This window comes from Centruroides vittatus, unplaced genomic scaffold (assembly GCF_030686945.1).
Source record: "Centruroides vittatus isolate TY-2023 unplaced genomic scaffold, ASM3068694v2 contig_986, whole genome shotgun sequence".
In the NCBI taxonomy this organism is placed as follows: domain Eukaryota; kingdom Metazoa; phylum Arthropoda; class Arachnida; order Scorpiones; family Buthidae; genus Centruroides; species Centruroides vittatus.
The window spans coordinates 860,738-882,786 of NW_027122655.1; the positions used below are offsets into that span (position 1 = coordinate 860,738).

Consider the following 22,049-nt stretch of genomic DNA (forward strand, 5'->3'; position numbering starts at 1 on the left):
TTTTTTCATTAGAAAAAACCACAGGTTTACCACAGGATGATTCCTTAAGTCTGATATTGTTTATTTGCTATGTTAATGATATGATACAATTTTTGACACTTTAAGTAAAGATTCCATTTCTCTGGTTGATTATGAAGTACATTTACTCCAATTTGCCGACGATACAGTAGTGTTATCCATTACCCCGATCTATTTACAAAGGAAATTGGACAGGTTTTATAATTATTCTTCTACTTTGGGTTTGCATATTAATTTATTCAAGTCAAAAATAATAATTTTTAGACATGGAGGAAAGCTGAGAAAGGCTGATAAGTTTTTCTTAAATGGAAGAGGAATCAGTATTGTTAATGAAGTTATATATTTGGGGATTCATTTCTCAGCTACTGGCTCATTCCAAAATTACATTTCTTATGTAAAAGGCAAAGCATTTTCTAAAATAAATGTTGTAATAGATATTTTGAGACAGGTTAAGAACAGTCACATGGCTTTGTGTAAGAAACTTGCTGCTTCTTTATTTACTTTGAGTTGGTCTTATGGTCTGCCCTTTTGGGGGCCTTTTTGTTTTGAAGACATCAACTCTACAGAACTGATGTTCTTTCGTTGTCTTTTTGGCCTCGAGAGGTTGATCCCATCGTATGCAATTAGATCTAAATTAGGCTTTGAGTTTCCCTGGAAACATTTTGTTAAATTAACCTTAAATTTTCTAAGAAACATAATCTCTGACCCATCATCTTTGGAATGCGAGGCTTATTTTACCTTGAAGTTGTTTTCATCGACCAGATCACTGAAATATTGTTGGTTCACTAAACTGGAGGATCTATTTAATGAATAGGTATCTCACTTATCTTAATAGATTCATCCCCAGATGTTTTGAAATATTATACAAATATAATTTCACAAGAGTTTGACAATCTTTTCTTGAGAGAAGAAGGTGACAGGGTCCTTAAGGCTAAGTACCATCCATGGTACCCAGAAATATTAGACAACAATTGGTGTTTTTACATTTATTATCAGCAGTTACCATTTATTATTAAAAAAACGATCATACAGATTTGTCTAAATAAGTTTCATTTAACATGGAAACACTTGTGCATTGATCTATGTTCACCAGTTTGACATGTTTGACTGTGAGGATCTTGAATATTTGCATTTATCAACACTTTCTAATAATGTTTTTTGTACTAATTTGTAATGATCTAGCAGATAGAATTCATGGACTACTCTCTATCAACAACTCAGTCGAGTCCATTTGGTGTAAATATAATTTATTAACTAAAGTAATTAATGTAATCCCTCCTCCTAAAAATTAATTTTATGTATGGAGTTTTCAAATAAATCAACTAAACCAAAATTTTATTAAGTGATCATGAAAGTAAAAAGCAATGTGTGATTCATTACAGACAATGACTGTAATAGTGCTCAAAGTAGTGATATGTTATATTGTATTTTTACTGTAATTTTGTTATTGTTTTGTGTTTTTCCTGTATATATTATTGGTTTTTGAAATAAATTATTATAACGTATGATAATGAATAAAAAAATAGTAAATATTACTTAATCTAAAAGAAAAAATTGCCTGTCTCCAGGATGGGTCAAACCTGCTTGTTTCAAAATACAGATTGCACCTGACAAAAGGTTAAAAAGCAATGTTTACAAAAATACTTTTACTTACAGGATTTTTTTGAATACTTCCAGATATGAACTGTAACAAAACCCACATTAAATGATCTCTGCCTTTTTTTAAATTTCTTCCAGCCAACTAAAAATAATACATTTTTAATATGTATAAAGTAAATTTTATTTCATAAAATAAAATAACTTGCATAATTACTTTATCATGTAATGCTAAAACCATATGAGGAAAACTAGCATACTGAAATAACACAAAATAAATAAGTTGGCTAGATAAATGCTGCCACAACAATTGAGTTGGTCCTCCATCTTCCATTGCTTCAGTTTCATTTTCAGATCTCTCCATTGCAATAACTATAAGCTCCACTAATTGTTCTTCCAATACAAGACAACGTTGTTTTTGCTACAATATATTGTAAAAGATAAAGTAATGCCATACAATTAGAAAATAATATAATATTTCAATAAATAATATAAACATTTCATATTACTAATATGTAATAATGAAAATACAAAATAGTACTCCTGTTTTATAACATTAAATTATAAATATAGTGAAATATGTCTAAAACAGATCATAAATAAAATAGAAACCTGGCTGAACAGAAAAAAAAACTTAAAAACATTAATTTTATTTGATAAACTTTACTATAATCCAGAAAGCTATCTAACCTGAAAATAGAACTAGATTTTGAGTACAAAAAAAAATGTAACTTAACCTGAATAATGCAGAAAATGAAGATTCCACTTGTGGACAAATATGTAAAATTTCCTCCATATATAAATGTCAATACAGAACATGACAAACTGCATTCCAAAAATAAGTTTAAACCTTTTTGGAAAAACTGTGGTCATGTAGATACTTGGACACAAGGTCTTTGTTATGGACAGATCTTGGACTCAAGACAATATGGACTCATTAATATCTGGTTTATTCCAATGTTATATTAATATTAATAAGATCAATGCTTCCAAGAGATGCTCTTTGACGACAATGTTGTCATCTACATAACAGATAAGACAAAAGACTTTGTATTCATGAAGAGAGCAACCTATCAACAAAGCACACAGAATGAACTGTGGAACCATCCAGACATCTTCAAACACTCCACAACAGAGTTATCTGGTTTATACACTCATCCTTGGCATGTATCTCATAAACAAGCAACACATCCACTCAGGTTCTGTCCATTCCAAGAATCTTCACATTTGCCAAAATTCACAAACCAGACAATCAACTTCGATCCATTGTTAACACATCTGCTGATCCCACAATTCAAATTGAAAGAATACTTAATCACTAAATCAATGACAATCTCAAAATCTACCACCAAACAATAAACAATTCAATACATTTTAGTGGAATGCTTACAACATCTATAGCTGAAATAAAGTGTGAATTTTAGTGAAATGCTTACATCTATAACATCAATTAAATACATCATGGGCTACAATTTTGAATCACTATATTCTTCAGTAAAGATAAAACCTTGTTTCTGTAATCTATGCAATGTTCTGTTTAAATATTTAAGTAACCCTGGCAAACATCACTAACTTTTTTGGCCTCCATTTATCTGTGGAGCAGGAAAGTTCTGCACATTTCCTGGACATCAACATCACTTTCCAAAAAGGTCATATCTCTCTTCATTCTAAAGGAAACCTTCATACCACTAATTAGGGTCTATTTACACACAACAGTGACGGGACTGTGCAGTGTCTGTTCAGTGCAGTGATTTTTTGCCGGAGGGAAATCACTGACCTAGTTTTAAACCACCCTGTCCAGACTCGTCTGTCACAGTGCTGTGAAGTGGCAGTGGCGTGACCGTACCGTGAAAGTATATTTGATGGGGACAATATTTTCACTGATGGTAAATTTTGTTTTCCAACAGATGATGAACATTTAATTGAAATCGTGCATCAACACCCTGTTCTATTTGATTTATTTCATTCAAAATACATGGACATTGGGTACAAAATGAATATTTCTCTGTTTCGTTTAATAAAATATGAAATGCATGTTGGGACATTCGAAAATATTCAAAAAATATAGATTCATCATCTCAACTTTTTATAAAGAATATGAAATTCCCATTCTGTTGATATTTTTTGTCCATGCTTGGTGTACCCACTTGTGGCACTTTCTTGATTGCATTTCTTTTTCTTCTTCATTCAAACATATAGCTATCCTCCATGCCAATTCATCCTCAGAAAAGTCCATGACCACTCACCGACAGCAAGGTTACGTCCTGTTGTGTGTAAAGACTCATCATTGTGCTGTGCTTGACATCACTGTCACCAAATGGTCACTGTGCTGGTACATCACTGCTGTGTGCAAATGGACCCTTACTCATTCCAGCAGATTCAAAGGATCCATTCTCATTAAAATAACAGCACTTAAAATCTTTGTCAGGATACTGTTTATGCACATATCCAACAACAAAGACAGAGCTCAGGAACTAAATCACATCATCCATATCATAGCACTGCATGGCTATTCTAGGATAATCAAGTGTCTAACCAACAAATACTCTTCTTATATCATACACAATAGTTAGTTATTTATTTATCTTATTTACAGTAGGAAATATATATGACAATGAATTTCCACCCCCACATTAACAATAATAACCTCAAATAAATATTAAAAAAGCACAGAAGATAGGTCATACAAGTCAATAGGATACAATCAACAACTGAAATTAATTCCGTGAAATAGCACATTTCATAAACATTCCAAAGATACAGCCAATAACAAATTTTAAAAATTAAAAAATAATTACCAATTCAAGAGAAAAATTCACATTAAAAGGCATTAAAGAACATTTTAAAAAACGTTTTAATATCCTGCGAGCGCTTTCAATGTATTTATAAATGTCATCTTCAGGCGGAACTGGATTCAAATAGCTTTTTGAACAGATTTTTTTAAAAATTGGAACAAAAACGGCATTAGTTGCTTAGAACATAACAAGTTTAAAAATAAAGTATTAGATTTAAAATAGGCATAACATCATAGCGCATGCGCCTTACAGTGCAGAAAACAGGAACGGCAATAAGCCGTTTTTAATAAAACAGGTTTAAAAAATATTAAAACATCATCGTGCATGCGCCTTACTGCACAGAGAAGGCAGGATATAGAAACGGAGCTAATTCAGATGTTTTAACTGTTTGTATAGACTGATCCAAATCCCAGGCAACTCAAGGGTGGGAGAGTTGCAAGGAGATAGCAGTGTGGCGAAGAGGGCCTCCCAAATGTACACCAAATTCTGTTGCTCACAGCACCTGAGCATCACCACATAGTCCCAAAGAGGGGTGTAGTGGTGCTGTCAAACCATCTTGGATAGTTCAGTGTCAGAGTTACTCCCTGCGACGGAATGTTGGTGCTGTGATATGCAGCTGGATAGCATCCTGATGGTCGCCCCTATATTGTGAGTGTGTCCCAGACATTGGGTTTTCCAAGGGAATAGAATATATGCCCGACTTTTCTAGGATTAAAAAATAATTAACATTTTAACTTGAAGATAACATGAAGAAAGCCAAAAATATTAAGAAAATCATTCCAAACTGCTGTAAAAGCAAGTGAGTATTCTGCTTGGAATAATCAATGGTAAGATTAAAAAAAAAAGAATTAATTTAAAATAATGTAGAGCAAATTAATAAAGCCAACTATTGCCATATGCTATCAGGCTATATAAAGACTATAATATTAATAAATTAAACAATTTGATACTAGAGGGAAGCATTAGATGCCATCTCTTAATAAATTTAATAATTATATAATTTTAATTAAATAATTTAGATTAAACTGGAAAGAAAAGAATCAACCCAGAGCAGTACTCAAACCTGCAATTGCCACTTACCATGTAGATGTGTTGCCAATTACGCTACAGTAGTTGGCTTTAGTAATATAATGTATTGGGTTTTGTAAAGTAACGTAAATATGTAGAGTGGGCATCACACCGACAATTGTACATACACAAGGAGCAAAACTCACATAAAAAGGCATTAAGGAATATTTTATTTCTCTGTGAGTGCTTTCAATGCTGCTATGAACATTGTCTTCAGGCACAAATACGAATCCACATTCATATTTGTGCCTGAAGACAACGTTCATAGCAGCATCGAAAGTGCTTGCAGAAAAATAAAATATTCCTTAACGCCTTTTTATGTGAGTTTTGTCCCTTGTATATGTATTGGGTTTTTTTAGAGTTGTTTGTTTAGCAAATTAATAATAATAACATCTTTAATAATAGACAGATTGTGTTAAAATTAATCAATTGCTCAGATGCTATGGCATTCTGAAGCATGAAGAATCAAACTTATTGGATAATTCATAGCAAAAAGAAAACTTTTCATTTATTAACTTACCTGTTTACTCAACCCTAACATGTTACATACCATATCTCTTGAATATGGCTGTTCTAATACATAACGCAATAAAGCTGTTTGTGGTTCCAAAAGCTCCTACAATAAAAAGATTTAAATATTATATGACAAATTTAAAGAATTTTAAAAATACACATAGATAAAAATTACTTTATATAAATACTAAAAACCTATATCTTATTATGAACCTAATAGTTTCTACAATTTTGCTCATTGCATACAGATATGTATAATCAATTTACTTTTGTATCAATAAAACTGAAATCATCTCTTTCTCAAATTATCATTTTTACAAACTATATCTTCAGCTTTAGCTGTTTCTATCAATTCAGTCAATGTAAATAACGAACAGCAGAAGTGAGGGAACACAACCCTGGGAAAGTCCAATATGCAAACTGGAGAGTTTCAACTTAACACCATTTATACAAACAATACATCTCAGAACATACATGTAGAGATTTATTGAATGCAAAAGCTATAAATCAGTAGTTGTTTGATACCAAGTCCCATAAACTGGAAGCCTTCCACATGTTCATAAAAAAAGCTTTATTGCATTCTTCCTTGCAGATACATAGAACACAGCAGTTCAGACGAATCACCCAGGTAGTGGATGTTTATAGTTTTTTTTTTTTCAAAGTCATGAAAGGTCTTATTAAAGCTGGTCTTGCCAGTCACAACTCCTTAGCAGAGTAATTGCAGCATAAAGAAATGCATCATGATGAGTACAGCAACAAATACAGTCAAGTCCGCATAAGTCATCATAGGTATAACTAGGCACTGTCAGTTAAGTAGTCAGTTTCTATGGTCCCAGCCGACTAACATAAACATTAATGTTAAAAAACTCTGGTTTACTTGACACCATTTAATCTGTCACCACTGGATAAATTGACATACATTTCTGTCCCACACTTGTTTAGACCTCTGATAAGTCGACTCCCCTACTGAAAAAAATGAGTTTACATCACACATCTTAACTAGGGATTGCAATTGCTGGATCCCTCATCCAGCAATCCAGCTGGATCCAGCGCATTCTTCAGCCTGCTGGATCCAGCACTTGGTGCTGGATCCAGCGCTGCGGATCCGCAAATACTTAATTAACTTTCTAAATAATTGCGAAAAAGTCTACGTCGTTGCGTTGCCGCTTTGCTAACTACTAGACTGCTACTAATTACTTACTCACTACCTTACCAACACTAATAATTAAATTACTCATAAATAAACTATACCTTAATCAATCCAGCAAAATTTAATAAAATAATAACGTATTCAATCTCTTTTAACGATCTTCCTCAGTTACAAAAAAATACAACATTAACTATAGAACATAAAATGTGTTTGGAATAAATATAAAAAGAATAGTGCTTAATTACATCCCATTTTTTTAAACAAGATACATAGATGTACTGCCAGGTCTGATAATTTTCGTATTGTATACCGACGTAATCCCACTGTTTTCAAACTTTTAAGAAACGATAAAAAGAAAGAGGATCGGAATTCAACAACGAGGTATATATTCGGTGCCTTTACACAACCAACGTTTCAATTCCAAGCTTGTTTATGTGGGTGCAATGATGCGCAGTTTAAAACAAAGGCTCAAGAGCACAAATATACAATCAGTAAGAACCTTGACAACACTGTGCTGGCATCATACGCAAGACAGAAGGATGTTAACGTCCAATGGGATCAAGCGGCAATTATAAAAACGACGGTGAATAGGCAAACGGTCAAATATCTTGAGAGATTGGAAATCTGCAAGGCGCACATGACAACTGGTTGTATAAACCATAGAGATGCGGACTCATTGTCTACCATGTGGAGATCCTTTTACATTAATTAATGTTATTAACGGACAATGCTGGTTTCATTGGATCTTATATACAAGGTGTTTTTTTTTAAACTGACGGTACTCAGAGACATCTGTAGAGCAATCTAACAGCCGGACTGTCGCCAAATTTGGGAGAGTGACCAAGGACGACATGGGAAAGAGATTCCGCAAAGAAAAAAGTAGTACCCAAATTTTCCGGTAGAGGTGGATTTGGCGCTGTTGTAGCAAAACAGCTAAGAATCTGCATAAAATCCAGCTGCAATTAACAAACACACGAATGAATAATCAGACAGAGGTTTCAGTGTAATAACGAAAGTTTAATTAATCAGCAAATAACCTTCTCCCTTCTTCAATGTGATCACCGTCCTGCTGGACAACTCATTGCATCCTGAACACCGTGTTCTCTATGGCCGAACGTAACATGTCCGCAGAAATGTTCATCACAGTTCGAGAAATGTTGTCCTTCAAAGTCATCAAGTTTGGGACACTACTAAGATAGACCTTGGACTTTAAGTAACCCCAGAGGAAAAAGTAACATGGGGTTAGATCCGGGGAGCGAGGCGGCCATGAAAGTGGAAAAAAGCGACTGATGACCCTTTCTTCAGTGAAGTGCTGGTAGCTTTTTCGCTACAACAGCGCCAAATCCTCCTCTACCAGCGAATTTAGGTACTACTTTTTTTCTTCGCGGAATCTCTTTTCCATGTCGTCCTTAGTCACTCTCCCAAATTTGGCGACAGTCCGGCTGCTAGATTGCTCTACAGATGTTTCTGAGTACCGTCAGTTTTAAAAAAACACCCTGTATATATTTTTTCTGCTATTTATTTTGTTTATTTATGTATATTTTGTCCGTTTGGGCGTTTTCCGTTAATTTTCATATTTATTCCGAACACATTTTATGTTCTATATTTAATGTTCTATTTTTTTTTGTAACCGAGGAAGATCGTTAAAAATGATTGAAAACGTTATTATTTTATTAAATTTTGCTGGATTGATAAAGGTGTAGTTTATTTAACTTATTCTACTTCCAGTACATAGTTTTACATACCTATAAATAACTACAGACTAATATGTAGAGTCTATATATATGAAAACTGGTAAGACTGATAGCCACTTAGCCACTGATTATCCGTCCTTACATTATTATAATATATTAATATAAATTAATCGGTAGAATTACCTTTGCTATTATTTAACTTAAAGATTACATTATAATTATAATCTAACTAAACATTTAAAGTTAATTATCTCTATCTCAAATGTTAAACCGAACCAAAGTTAATTTTACTACCTAAATGTGTAAGAAGTTTTACTGATTTATAGTGACCAGTCTAAATAATAAAAGCTTTTAAAGTAATTTTTAAAATGTTTTATTTCATTAAAAAAACATAAATTGCAGGATAGATAGATAGATAACACTTTATTGCACCAAAAATACATCCACGCTGGATCCGCGCTGGATCCAGCTGGAATGATTTCAATCCAGCAAAAATCCAGCTGGATTCAAAACACTGCTGGATTGCAATCCCTAATCTTAACATGACAGCAGAATTCAATTTTGCATTTTCTCACCTTTCATTTATGCGTTATTTGCCAAAAGTTTCACATTTCTGGTAAAAATGAGAATCCAAAGGCTAGTGATGCTTATGCTGAAGGAAAAATACAAACTTTTATCTGAATTTGAATGTTATAAAACTTTGCAAGCTGAATTTGTAAAACAAGAACACTTTCCAAGAACAACATTAGTGGGAATTCTGAAGAAAACAGAGAATTAAGAAACTTTACATGGGTCTTTGTTGTGGCTGTCTCGAAAATGCCAAAGAAAGTCACCATATGAAGATGTTGAAGATGCTTTGGTACATTGGCTAAAGCAAATTTGTTCATTGAATTTTCCTGTTTTGGGGCCGATACTGAAACAAAAATCGATGGGAATCGCTGAGTTACTTTGAGTAGAAAGCAACTTTAGTACCAGTGATGGATGGTCAGAGAGATACATTGCATGTACTGTATAAAGCACTACTGTATTTTCCTAATTGTAGTTTTGTGGTTTTTTTTTTCAACTTTGTTTTAGTCATCATATCAGATAACTTGACAAATTTCCACTTGGGTGTCAACTTATGCAGACTCAACTGTACATAATCATTGGCAAATTAAAGTCTTCCATAGTAGCCTCATATGCCTTTGTCAACTACAACCGAAATCTGGCTTTGGCCCCGAAATACAAGCCGACCTCCATAAGGCCAAATTGGTAAAAATGTCTGATCATGTTCAACACCTTCCAATGTTTAAATACTTTGAAATTTAAAATAATTTTTAAACATGTTGTTTGAATTCCAGTTTCAAATTTATACTGGTCAATAGCCTGATGAAGACCAAGTTCATGGTCGAAAACATTTGTTTTTGTCTAAATCTGTTCGTGCTGGGATATAAAAAAGGTTTTTTGTGTGTTGCTTTATCAACTCTTAAATTTAGAAAAAAGATAGATACAGTAAACAAAAGAGATAAAGCAGTATAGCTGGTTAGGCTCACTAAAGAAATAAATGATTTTTTTATGTTGGTTCCACATACTGGTGAATGAAAGAACATTTTAATTTGGTATTTTTAAAATTTTGCTGGATGATAAAATTATTTTATTAAATAAAAAGACGTAGTCACTTCCAAAAACCTTTGTTGATCACCATTTATTTCTTTAAAATGTTCCAGAATAAAATCTTCAGATGACCCGACCTTTCTTTTTAGGCTACACGGCTGCCCAAGAAACAGTTCCTTAAAACACAGAAATAATCCAATTAAAAATAAAAAAGTTTTTTTAAAATTTTTTATTTAATTAGAATTGTTAATTTAATTTGGTATATAGAGCAGTCATACTAACACATTGGACGAAACATCATAGTGCACAGGAAAAATACAGTTATTATTAAAGATTTAAAGGATGACTGCTTGGCTAGGATTGAAAATAATTTTGCAATTTTTGTTCTATGCATTCACTCAATCGAATCTCACTGGTTCTTTAAACCTGATGAAGACCAAAAGTACAGTCAAAAGCGTTTGTTTTCTATTAAATATTTATTACTGGACTTCTAAGGTTTATGAGTGATAATTTATATGAGTTCCAGTATTCATGTAAGATTTTCTAATTTACGTTAGTACTTTCATACACTAATTAAACAAATAGCCAAATTCTTATTAGGCCATAATAAGACTACATAATAAAATATTAAGCAATTTTCTTCCAGAATATTCTAAATTAAATTTATTTATTTCTACTTATTAAATTTAACATAAAATGGTGGCTTAACCAGCTGCCTACCTCTAACCAAACTGCTTAGTATCTTATTAATAAATTAGTCTTATTGTAGTCCAACAAGAATCTGGCTATTCATATGCCTAGTAAAGTTTATCAGATTGTATGTTATTCTATATGTGCTTTCTTTTTTTACTGCTTAAAAAGATTGCAAGTGTCTTAGTTGCTTTCTAGACAGTTATCTTTCTTAGGTGGTAGTCTCTTTAATCCAAATAACAGTAGACTGTCTTACAGCTAAACAGACTTAAAAACTCTTTTATTGGTTTTTTAACATATGCATTTCGGACCAGTTTTATGAGTCCTGATCCCTCATCAGTGCTACGGAAAACAAAGGTTTTTTATTAACATGAGTGACACGAGTACGAAACAATAAGATTTACAAAAAATTCCTTAAAAAACATTCCTAAAAAACATTCCTTAATACCTTTTCAGTTCTTCGTATACTCCTTATTAACTATACAGTGCTCACTGGGTTCTGTTTTCATATTCGTTTTTACAATATTGTTTAATTCCTATTTACCCGTGTACCTACAGTAGTGCTACAATTAATTATAAAGTTTTTAAAAAAAAAATTTTTTTTTTAAATTTTTTTCAAGCAAATAGTTTACAAAGTCCTGTGTATCTTATACAGATAACTATACAGTGAGCACTGTATTAACTATAAGTATTAACTATACAGTGAGCACTGTATAGTTAATAAGGAGTATACGAAGAACTGAAAAGGTATTAAGGAATGTTTTTTAGGAATGTTTTTTAAGGAATTTTTTGTAAATCTTATTGTTTCGTACTCGCGTCACTCATGTTAATAAAAAACCTTTGTTTTCTGTAGCACTGATGAGGGATCAGGACTCATAAAACTGGTCCGAAATGCATATGTTAAAAAACCAATAAAAGAGTTTTTAAGCCTGTTTAGCTGTAAGACAGTCTACCGTTATTCAGGATTAAAGAGACTACCACCTAATAAACATAAATACAGCTACTAAAAAAATTTTAATAAAAGTTATCTTTCTATTTTACTGTGCTTTCTGACTAACTATGTACAAGTGACTAACTCTCAAAGTTCCACAACATTAGACAGAATGTGGACTTTAGCCATTACACGATTGCTAGATTGAACTGGTGTGTGCTATGCTCAAGCAGTACACTATAAAATGAGAAATTAGCACAACAAAACCATCTCCAGCAATTAACTGGTGCCTTTATGCCAAGTTCACAAATGAAACTGTATGTCATTAAATAACATACAGTTTCAAAGTTCAGTTTTGAATTACAAACAAGTAACACTCAAATCAAAGAGAATGTTATACAGTGTTCGAAAAACAAAACACAAAGTTATAGAAGTTTTCAAAAAGTGTGCACATGGAAGAAAAACAATTGACGAGGAGGTGCCACTGAATTTAAATATTCACTAGCTGGCCCAAACATTAGTTACAAATAGCCAATTGAGCTATTTCTGAAAGGCACTGACTTCTTATTTTGTTATTTGGCTACTTAAAAATTTTTATGCTATCTTTAATAATTATTTGCTACTTTTCTATGTTTCAGGTATTTATCTTGTGAGATTCTGGGCTGAATTTTTCTGATTAATTAGTTAAATTAATTGCAACACGTAATCCTGAAGTGGAAAAAACCCAGATCTCCACCTGGCATTTCCATTGCTCTCTGATCAAAAACAAGACAATCGAATGTCTTAACAAAACGCAATAATCTCGCCCTATGTTTCGAGAAAGTTATAAGTCCCAACACCTGATTGTTGACGTCTAAGAATGGCAAATTTGTTTAAATTATATCTTAAGAAGAGACACCTCACCGGACAGAAAGTGTCAACAAACCACCTAAGCCGTCCAATTTTTTCGACCCTCTCCGGCAAAACTGATGACACATCTTGAACTTTGAGCCACATCACCTGATTTTACTCCCATGCTTGGTGAGGATAAAAAGGGCTGACTTCAGAGACTTAGGCAAACATTCTCCTAGAAGCCATAGACCAAGGCCCGTTCACCACACTCCAGGCTGACTTGTCTACATAGAAGACTCCTTACTAGATGCTGACTTTACTTCAACTAGACCCAAAGACATTGGTTCATGAAAGGTATTCGACAAAGGTAGATTTATGTAAACTCTCTCTCTTGGTCAACTTAGACTTAAGTAGCTAATTAGATGAGGTTTTGTATCCCTTTGATGTATTATAGTAGATATTGTGTTTGTCAGTAGTCATATCTCATTTAGGTTTTTTTTTTTTTATTAATCTAGTACAAGTGATATGTACTGTACATACCCAGTACCACTTAGCACAACTGGGTGGCAAACTACATACAGTCCTCATTATACAAAAAAGATGTTAAATGTGCATAACAGTAAATGAATGGTATGGACAAGAATGGACTCTGTCACTACTTGCAATGCATGTGACTTAACACAATAAAGGGCTGGGTAGATTCCCAGAATGTTCAGTATAATTTTTGCACTATAGCCTGTTTGAAATATAAGTCTATAAGAGTTTTGAAGAACCTGTAGATTTCTTTGTCTTGCAGGAGAAGACTTTTAATACATGGCCAATCTATGTTTGTAGCCTAAAATTTGCTGTAAGTCCTTCCTTTCTTTTTCAACCATAGAGCAGTTGAACAGGTAGTGGTCGCTTCCATTGAAGTAGATCCAAATAGAGCACTTATCACTATCAGTAATTTTAAACCTGTGTAAGTAGCTTTGAAAACAACCATGGTTTGTTATAAATTGGGTTGTATTGTGATCAATTTCAAGCCACTTCATCTTGTAGATACTTTTAATGTCTGGTAAGTATGAGTAAGTTGTTTCATTATGGAAGTTGTCCCAAAACATTTGCCATAAAATATGGTTTTTTATAGCATTGAATCCTGCCATAGGCAATAATTTGCTGTATATTATGATGTTTTCTTGGTTGGTGGCTGCCTTCTTTGCTAATTCATTGGCTCTTTCGTTGCCAATATTTCCCTGGTGTCCTCTCAGACAATTAAGAGAGAAGACACCATTTGAATTTTATAGCATAGTATTAATATTATTTGTAATTGGGTGAGTATCATTGTTCTGAATTAGGTAAATAGCTGCTTGGCTGTCAGAATAGATGTTAATGTTATGATGTGGGTATTTAGCAAGATTGTCTTTCACTGAAGTGGCAATCGCCAGAAGTTCTGCTTGTGTAACACTACATGTATTATCTAATTTAAAAAGTTTACCCTCAATTTTCATATATTTATGATATATTACATAACTGGCACATTATTGTCAATTTTAGAGCCATCTGTGTATATGTCTATATGATTCTGTCAATGGTTCAGAGTAAAAATATTTTCTTTTATTTGGGTTCCAGATAAGTGCATAAGGGATCTTCCATTCGAAATCATCTTTTTTAAGTCTCTCATCCCCAATGGTGATGTCGTTATCATGTTTCAGTTTCCATTTTAATGCATGGTATTTGATTTCGAGATCCATGGGAGCTTTTCTAGCAATTATCTGGAGGCTGTTAGTAGGAGTCATTCTGTAACCTTTGGTGAGAATCAGTAGTGCTCTCCTTTTATTTCATATTCTGTAAGTGGCTTCTTCCCAAACTGGGCAGGCATAGGTAATTATTGGAATAAATATCATATTATCATTTAGGTTATTAAACTTTGTTGTTTGTTAACCTGGTAACCTGTCTTTATTTGAATGCCTGTCAATGTACTCGTGACTTTGTCACTCGATTCCACCCTTTTAATGGATATTAGATGTCAACTGTCGGATGTCTATGATCGCAAGTTAAGATGCATTATTTTTTTAACTGGTGTCAGAAAACATATCCAACGTAAGATCTTCCATTCTTACGTCAACTACAAATAATAGCCATCCAGTGACAATTGAGCAGGTCTTACCGACCTGACACCAATCGAAAGGGGTTTAAACCAATATTAATTGACCTCCGGCTTCTCACAATCTCAATAAAAAGGGACTGGGCTAATGCAAACAAAATAGTACTAATTTTTTTTAAATTAAGCCAGAACAATTTAATTTACAATAAAGAAAAATAACTTTCTCTAGTAGACAACACATACATAATGTGTCTATATACAATCAGTCCTTTCCCATGCAGATGAAGGATAAGACAACTCCACGATGGAGTCGACCTTTTATTTGAGGCTTCCTATCCACCTCCAAATGTAAAAGAGTTCATCATTTCCCTCTAGTGGTGGTAGCACAATTAAAATAAATTTCATTTTTTAAAGTTATATAGACATATTGTATATAGACACATTATGTATGTATTGTCTACTAGAGAAAGTTATTTTTCTTTATTGTAAATTAAATCGTCCTGGCTTAATTTTAAATAATGTAATTCATTTTAATTGTGCTGCCAACAATGGTGAGAAATGATGGACTATTTTACATTTGGAGGCAGACGAGAAGCCTCAAATAAAAGGTCGACTCCGCCATGGAATTGTCTTATCCCTCATCTGCGTGAGAAAAGACAGATTGTATATAGACACATTATGTATGTATTGTCTACTAGAGAAAGTTATTTTTCTTTATTGTAGAATAGTATTAAGTTGGCAACAGGCATTCTGCATACATTTTGAACTTATTGGAAAATGTTTTAAGTCTGTATTAGTGACCACTATGAGCTATACAATTTAGACAGAGCTAAGGGTATGTTTTGTTGCTTTTAGTATGATGAGTAAATAGTCAAAATACACTAAAAACTTTAATTCTGCATGGCTGATAGATCCTCAACTTTCAAATTGGATAAAAAAAGTAAAACCTAATAAAATCAAAGTTCAATGTAGACCTGATGCAAGCTTATGAAATAAGTCAAAAGCATTTATCAGCTTAATAAATCCCTGCTGGAAAAGTGCAGATGGTATTTGATTTTTACATTGGAATTCTGTGATTGTAATAAATTATGCTGTAAATTTTATACAATTTATTCTCAAAACTGCTTTTACAACATAGAACTAACAAGTATATTTTCATTGTTAAGCTCTCTGTATAAGCTCTCTTATTATTGTAAAATTTCTAATAAATAAAACTTTATCTCAAAAAATATATCTTTATTTTGTTGAAATAAAATTATATATTTTATATATTTAAAAAAAATCTGTCTGTATGATTTGGGGCTCTACATTGGGCAAAAATAGTTGAAGAAAATTGCTCAACACATCCAATCCTCCATGTAGAGGATATAACATTGTATAGGATAACATATAGTCTAAACATTTTATAGGAAAAAGTAAAATACACAAAATTTTTGAAAATATGAAGTAAAATAATTTTGATTTAATAATTCTTTAATTTTAATTAAATTTAATAATTAATTTTTATGTTATATAACTACGTTAAACAATCTACTAAATGATAATTGTGACAAAATATTAATGAAATTCTATAGATCAGTAAATAGAAAATATCAATGTTTTTGAGATGGGATTATATGAGTATAAATATGCATTTAAATAAAACGCCCTTGTAACAGGCGAAAGCCTTTTACACCAAATAAAGATTATTATTATTATTATTATTATAATTAATTTTGATATAATTGTTAAATTAATATTTAAATATCCATTATACAGAATCAGTTCAAATTTAATATTTTCTGTTTTCGAGTGTGGTTCAACAACTGAAATAATAATATATAACAACAATGCCCAAACTGCATCCCACAAACCACATGCAGCTCTCTTAATTGTGGCTCAATTAATAAATAAAAAATATTTGTTATTTTTTATAATTTCTGTATCTTATAAATATACTGGAGCCACAGTCAACTCATGTTTTTTAAAATGTAATAAGTATGTAAAAACAGCTTACTTTAATTGTCAAAATAAATACATTATGATTCTGAATTTTATTTCATTTTTATACCAAGAACTTTAAGTGCAGCTCCCAATATTTTCAGGTAGGTAACTAGGGCTCTTACAGCAAAAAGTCTGGGCACCCGATATATAACACACCATTATTTGATATTTGAATAATTTCACTTTATTACATAATACTATATTATGCCATAGTTTATATATACAGTATATATCTTAAAAATACATTTTAAGTTAAAATGAGCTATTATTTATTGTGACATCATCACAATGTTGAACTCTAATTTTTCATCACAATGCTTTCAATTTTAGTTGTCTTGCTCTTGTACATCTTGCTTTCCCTGTAAACAACAGAGTCATGCCAGTTGTCTATCTAACTCTGTTCCAGAGAAAAATTTTTGAATTGAAATAATGTGACTTCCAGTCCAAACCAGAAATTTGTATACAGTTAATCAGGGCCTAATGTCCCTAAGCTTTCCATATCCTTAACTTTCATCTATCTAACTCTGTTCTTGAGATTAAGGAAGGACAAATAACAATGGGAATTTATAGATCTACAATTTTTTAAAATTACAGCCCAAAAACAAAAAGATTAAATGTATAACTAAATAATAAAACACTTATAACTAGTTTACCTTATTATAAGGCAAAAGACCTCGAAGTGAAAATTTGGCTGTAGCTGGATCTAGTTTCCAAACATTTCCCATTGTTCCAGAATGACCAACAACTGGTAAAAGTTTTGAACGACCTATATACAATATAATGTACATTGAATTATTCTTCTATAAAATTAAATTTTAAGAATAATCATATTTTAGTTATTTGGTAAGATGATTTATTTGATGAAAATAAATGCATAATTTTATTTTATTTATATTAAATTATAACATTAACCTTTCAACCATGGGATAGTCAGGTATAGTGCTACCTCACGGTAGTGGAGAATAAACGTGGGAAATTTTTAAAGTATTTTTTGCACGATTTTTCTCATTACTGTTTTGGAAAAAGATTTTGTAAACAGTTATGTCTAGTAAAGAAAAGTCTTTTTTTATTGTTACATAATTCATTTTTTATGTGAATTTTTTTTTCACGGTAGTTTTTGGCGATACCCCCAAAAGAATTTAAAATATATATATGTCCCTCACCACTGCCATACGTTCGCCCTTGACGTATACATATGTCCTCACTGTTGAGAGGTTAATAAATTTCCCATAAAGTTACCAATAATCAAACATGATCAATTTTTCAAATACAGTCAAACTTCAAAATAAGTAGGCTTCAGAATATCGTTACCCTCACAAAGTGCCAATAAAGATTTGTGAACACATCTTTCCCATAAGTATTATACACAAAACTTCTTAGTATCTATGAATTATAAAATAATTCACCTATATACACCAGGGTGAAACCACTTAATCCTCTTCCAAACCTTGTAACCAGTGCTGTCAAACCAGTTCGTACGCTAACGTTTTCAGCCCCTCACTAGGTCCTTCTTCAAGCTATACTCTCTTTTTTCGACCGTTATATCGAAGAATATCCACAGAAAGTGGATATATCGAAGAATACCGTTATATTGAAGAATATCCACTTTCCGTGGATATTCTTCAATATAACGGTCGAAAAAAGAGAGTACAGCTTGAAGAAGGACCTAGTGAGGGGCCGAAAACGTTAACATACGAACTTTGACAGCACCGATTACAAGGTTTGCAAGAGGATTAAGTGAATTATAAAATGTACAATTTTTCAACAAAATCAGGTGATACTCAAACAAACTCAAAATTTTACATAGCTCTCTATATTAAAATCAATGTAATACAATTTATATCATTTGAGGTACTTTCATTTAGTGCCACACTCAATTCAGTGCCAATTTCAGAGACAAACAAAGGTGGTAGTAAATCAATACAGCACTCCCTCCATCAAAATTTTGGCCCTTTTTGATGGGCATCCCATCCAGTAATTTTTCTGGCCACTCAACTGATAAACTTCATGAAAAGTGTATACACACACACACACACTTGTTTAAACAATAAAAGGTGTGACTTTTCATAGTCCTCAAGCATAAAGTCAATCCCAAATTTTTACATTAAAAATGGACAAAAAACTATGACCGCCAGCCATCGGACCACTTCATGAGGCCATACGACGGCTGACGATTGGACCAACTTTATAGATATTATTTACTTTATATGTAATAAAAGAGAATAATTAAACTAGTTTTCAATATTTTTTCCTTGTTTTAACTATTCACTATTTTAAAAAAACACTATCAGATGAAGTGGCTTGACCACCGACCGTGGAACCACTTCCACTTCATGAGCCTCATGGGGTGGTTCAACTGCCAACCGTCAAACCACCCCAGAAACCAACTTCATAGATGTCCGCGAGATGCCACCACCAGGATGTAAAACAACATCTTACAAAGCCAGGATAATTTAACCTTGAGTGAAACTACATTGGTTATAGCGATGTCGGGTGTTGGCCGGCAGTCAGATGGCTCTGTGTGGCCCTAACTAGTACGACGAATGGCGTATCGAATGGCAGTTAATGTGTTAATGATTTTAGTTTATTTTATAATATCAGTTGTACAAATAAAATAATTACAGAATGTATAGGGTGTGAGTAATCAGAAACTCTGACTTTTTTGTTTGTTTTTTATTCATTCAGTTCAGTTCACTAACATTTAGCTTATTTTTTCTAGCTTTTTCCATGCTGCTTCAAAGCTTGGTGCTATTGTGATGAAAAATAAAATGTTTGTTTTAAACAGTGACAAGAAAACTTCAATAAATTAAAAATTAAACTCGAATTTTGAAAAGGAAAGGAAAAAAAACAAAATCATTGAATTGATTGCATCACATCTGCTTGTCAAAAATAGCTGGTACAGTAATACCTCGGTTTTCATTGACTTCGGTTATCGTCAGTTTCAGTTTTAGTCAATTTTTTCGCGAAAAATTTGTCTTGGTTTTCATCGATTGCCTTGGATTTCGTCGGCATGCTCAAGTGACTTTGCTGCTAATTTTGTGAAAACAAAGAGCGACCCACGCATTTTATGGCACAGTGTGGCATTATTTCTCATTGTGTGAACCCTGTGACGGCCCACCATTGGCCAACGGTTCCATTCCCTGAACATTGGGAGTTCGGTCATGGGTTTGCGCTTCTCCAGGGGGACTGGCCATGTGAAGTTTTCTGGGTTTTCTCCACATCTGTAATGCCTGAATAGAGGCCAGTTACCCTTAAATAGATTTCCTGGAAGGCATTATTCCCCTAGATACAACTATCATAAATGCATATAACTACTATTACATGACAATTATGTCACACTTTACCACAGGGCAATATAGGCTAGAAGCTCATGTCCAACTAACTTCTACAAGACAAGACATCATCCCACATGTCTAGCCGAATAATTCTATTGCTTTCATCTTAATGCTAATTATCTTATCTTTAATCTTAATGCTTTTATCTTTATGCTAATTAGTCTTTTATGTTAATTTCTTATTGCTTTTAGTATTTAACACTATATTAATTCTCTATAAAATGTGTTTTTGGTATTATTTTGGAGTGTCTAGAATGAATTAATTGGATTTACATTGATTCATATGGAAATAATTGCCTTGGTCTTCATTGGTTTCGGATTTCGCCAATTGTTTTCGGACGAATTATCGACAAAAACCGAGGTATCACTGTATATGACAATGGTTTTCTTTATAAATTTAAGTTAAATTTTTAGTTTATTTAAATTTTTTTCTGACTATTCAATTTTTTTTGTCATAGCAGTACTCCAACTCTGAAGAAGCCTGAAAATAATAGACAAAACATTAACAAGGTGAGAGGAATAAATAAAGAACAAGAATAAAACCTGTTTTTGATTACTCGCATACTACACATGTAAAAGAACAAGCATAATCCTATTTGTACAAATACAAGATGCTAGTGGATTTTGTTACTAGATAATATGTTATGTATTATGCTATGGGAGTAGCTAATGCCAGTCTAGTAGAATTTGTTCTCAAATGGAATACACAGTCTAGTTTGTGGAAGGAGCTGTCAATCATGTGACAGAAATCAAGCAATCCATACTCTTGGCACTTTGAGAATATCATGCAAATTAAATACTACTAATTTACATTCTGACCAGCATCTTTGAAATTTTGGGTGGAAACCTGAATACTGGGGATAATGAATTCACTGGTTTGTCAGGCATATAAACAGGCAATGAAAATAATAAATATAATAAAAAATTAAAATAAAATGATTTTTAATGAAGCACTTAAAATACTGAACTTTTAATTGATTCAATAGAGAGATTGCAGCTGAAGTTCAAACCTTAAACTTGTACAGCAAGCAGAAGTACACGTTTGATGTTTGAACTCCAAGCAAAACATGTTGTGCCACATGTTCACATTACACACTGATTCATGGGATATTGTTGAAAAATGGCAAAAACATTCAAGAGCAACAAAGGTTACCAGCAAAGGTAAATGAATGAATTAAACTATTTCTTGAAATTTACAAACAAATTTACAAAAAATTTACAAACAAATGATGGTAGAAGATGCCATGAAAAAACAAACCTACTTCTACAGTGTTATGACAGCTATTATGAACACAAATATATAAAAATTCTACAGGCACATCATGTCACTTGCAAAAAAATTGAATAATTAAATAATTTCTAGATTAAAATTGTCTATTTCTTTACAATATTATTTACAAATGCTTAAATAATCATTATTTTAATAAAATACGTCATAATTTTAAACCCAACCACAGAAAAATGCAGATGCCTCACACACACAATGGCAGGCATATGATACTGTCCTTAAAACTGAGGCACCTGCCCATCAGGCTGGCCTTGTATATTTCTAGGCCCTCCAGAGCCCTAATGTAGTCGGTATGAAAGGCCCATTTTATTAGCTTGGTGCTGTGAAGGTCTGTATGCACTTTCAAGATCAGTGGCATATGTGGATAGGATGGTAGCACACAAACACAAGTATGATACTGACAACAAAAAGCACACCACTGCTCTATCCACATATGCCACTGATCTGAAAGTGCACACGGACCTTCATAGCACCAAGCTAAT

General features: G+C 32.6%; 1 protein-coding gene across 2 annotated transcripts in view; it reads right to left on the bottom strand.

Annotated features, from left to right (window-relative positions):
• The window catches only part of MED23 (mediator complex subunit 23), a 97,390-nt gene that overhangs the window by 44,815 nt on the left and 30,526 nt on the right, over positions 1-22,049 (bottom strand). For both annotated transcript variants that reach the window (XM_067283418.1, XM_067283417.1), the window contains 4 exons: positions 17,599-17,711; positions 5,998-6,093; positions 1,832-2,035; positions 1,673-1,759 (listed from right to left, as the gene is read on the bottom strand). In XM_067283418.1, coding sequence (XP_067139519.1) covers positions 1,673-1,759; positions 1,832-2,035; positions 5,998-6,093; positions 17,599-17,711 — 500 coding nt within the window. The remainder of the gene's footprint in view (positions 1-1,672; positions 1,760-1,831; positions 2,036-5,997; positions 6,094-17,598; positions 17,712-22,049) is intronic.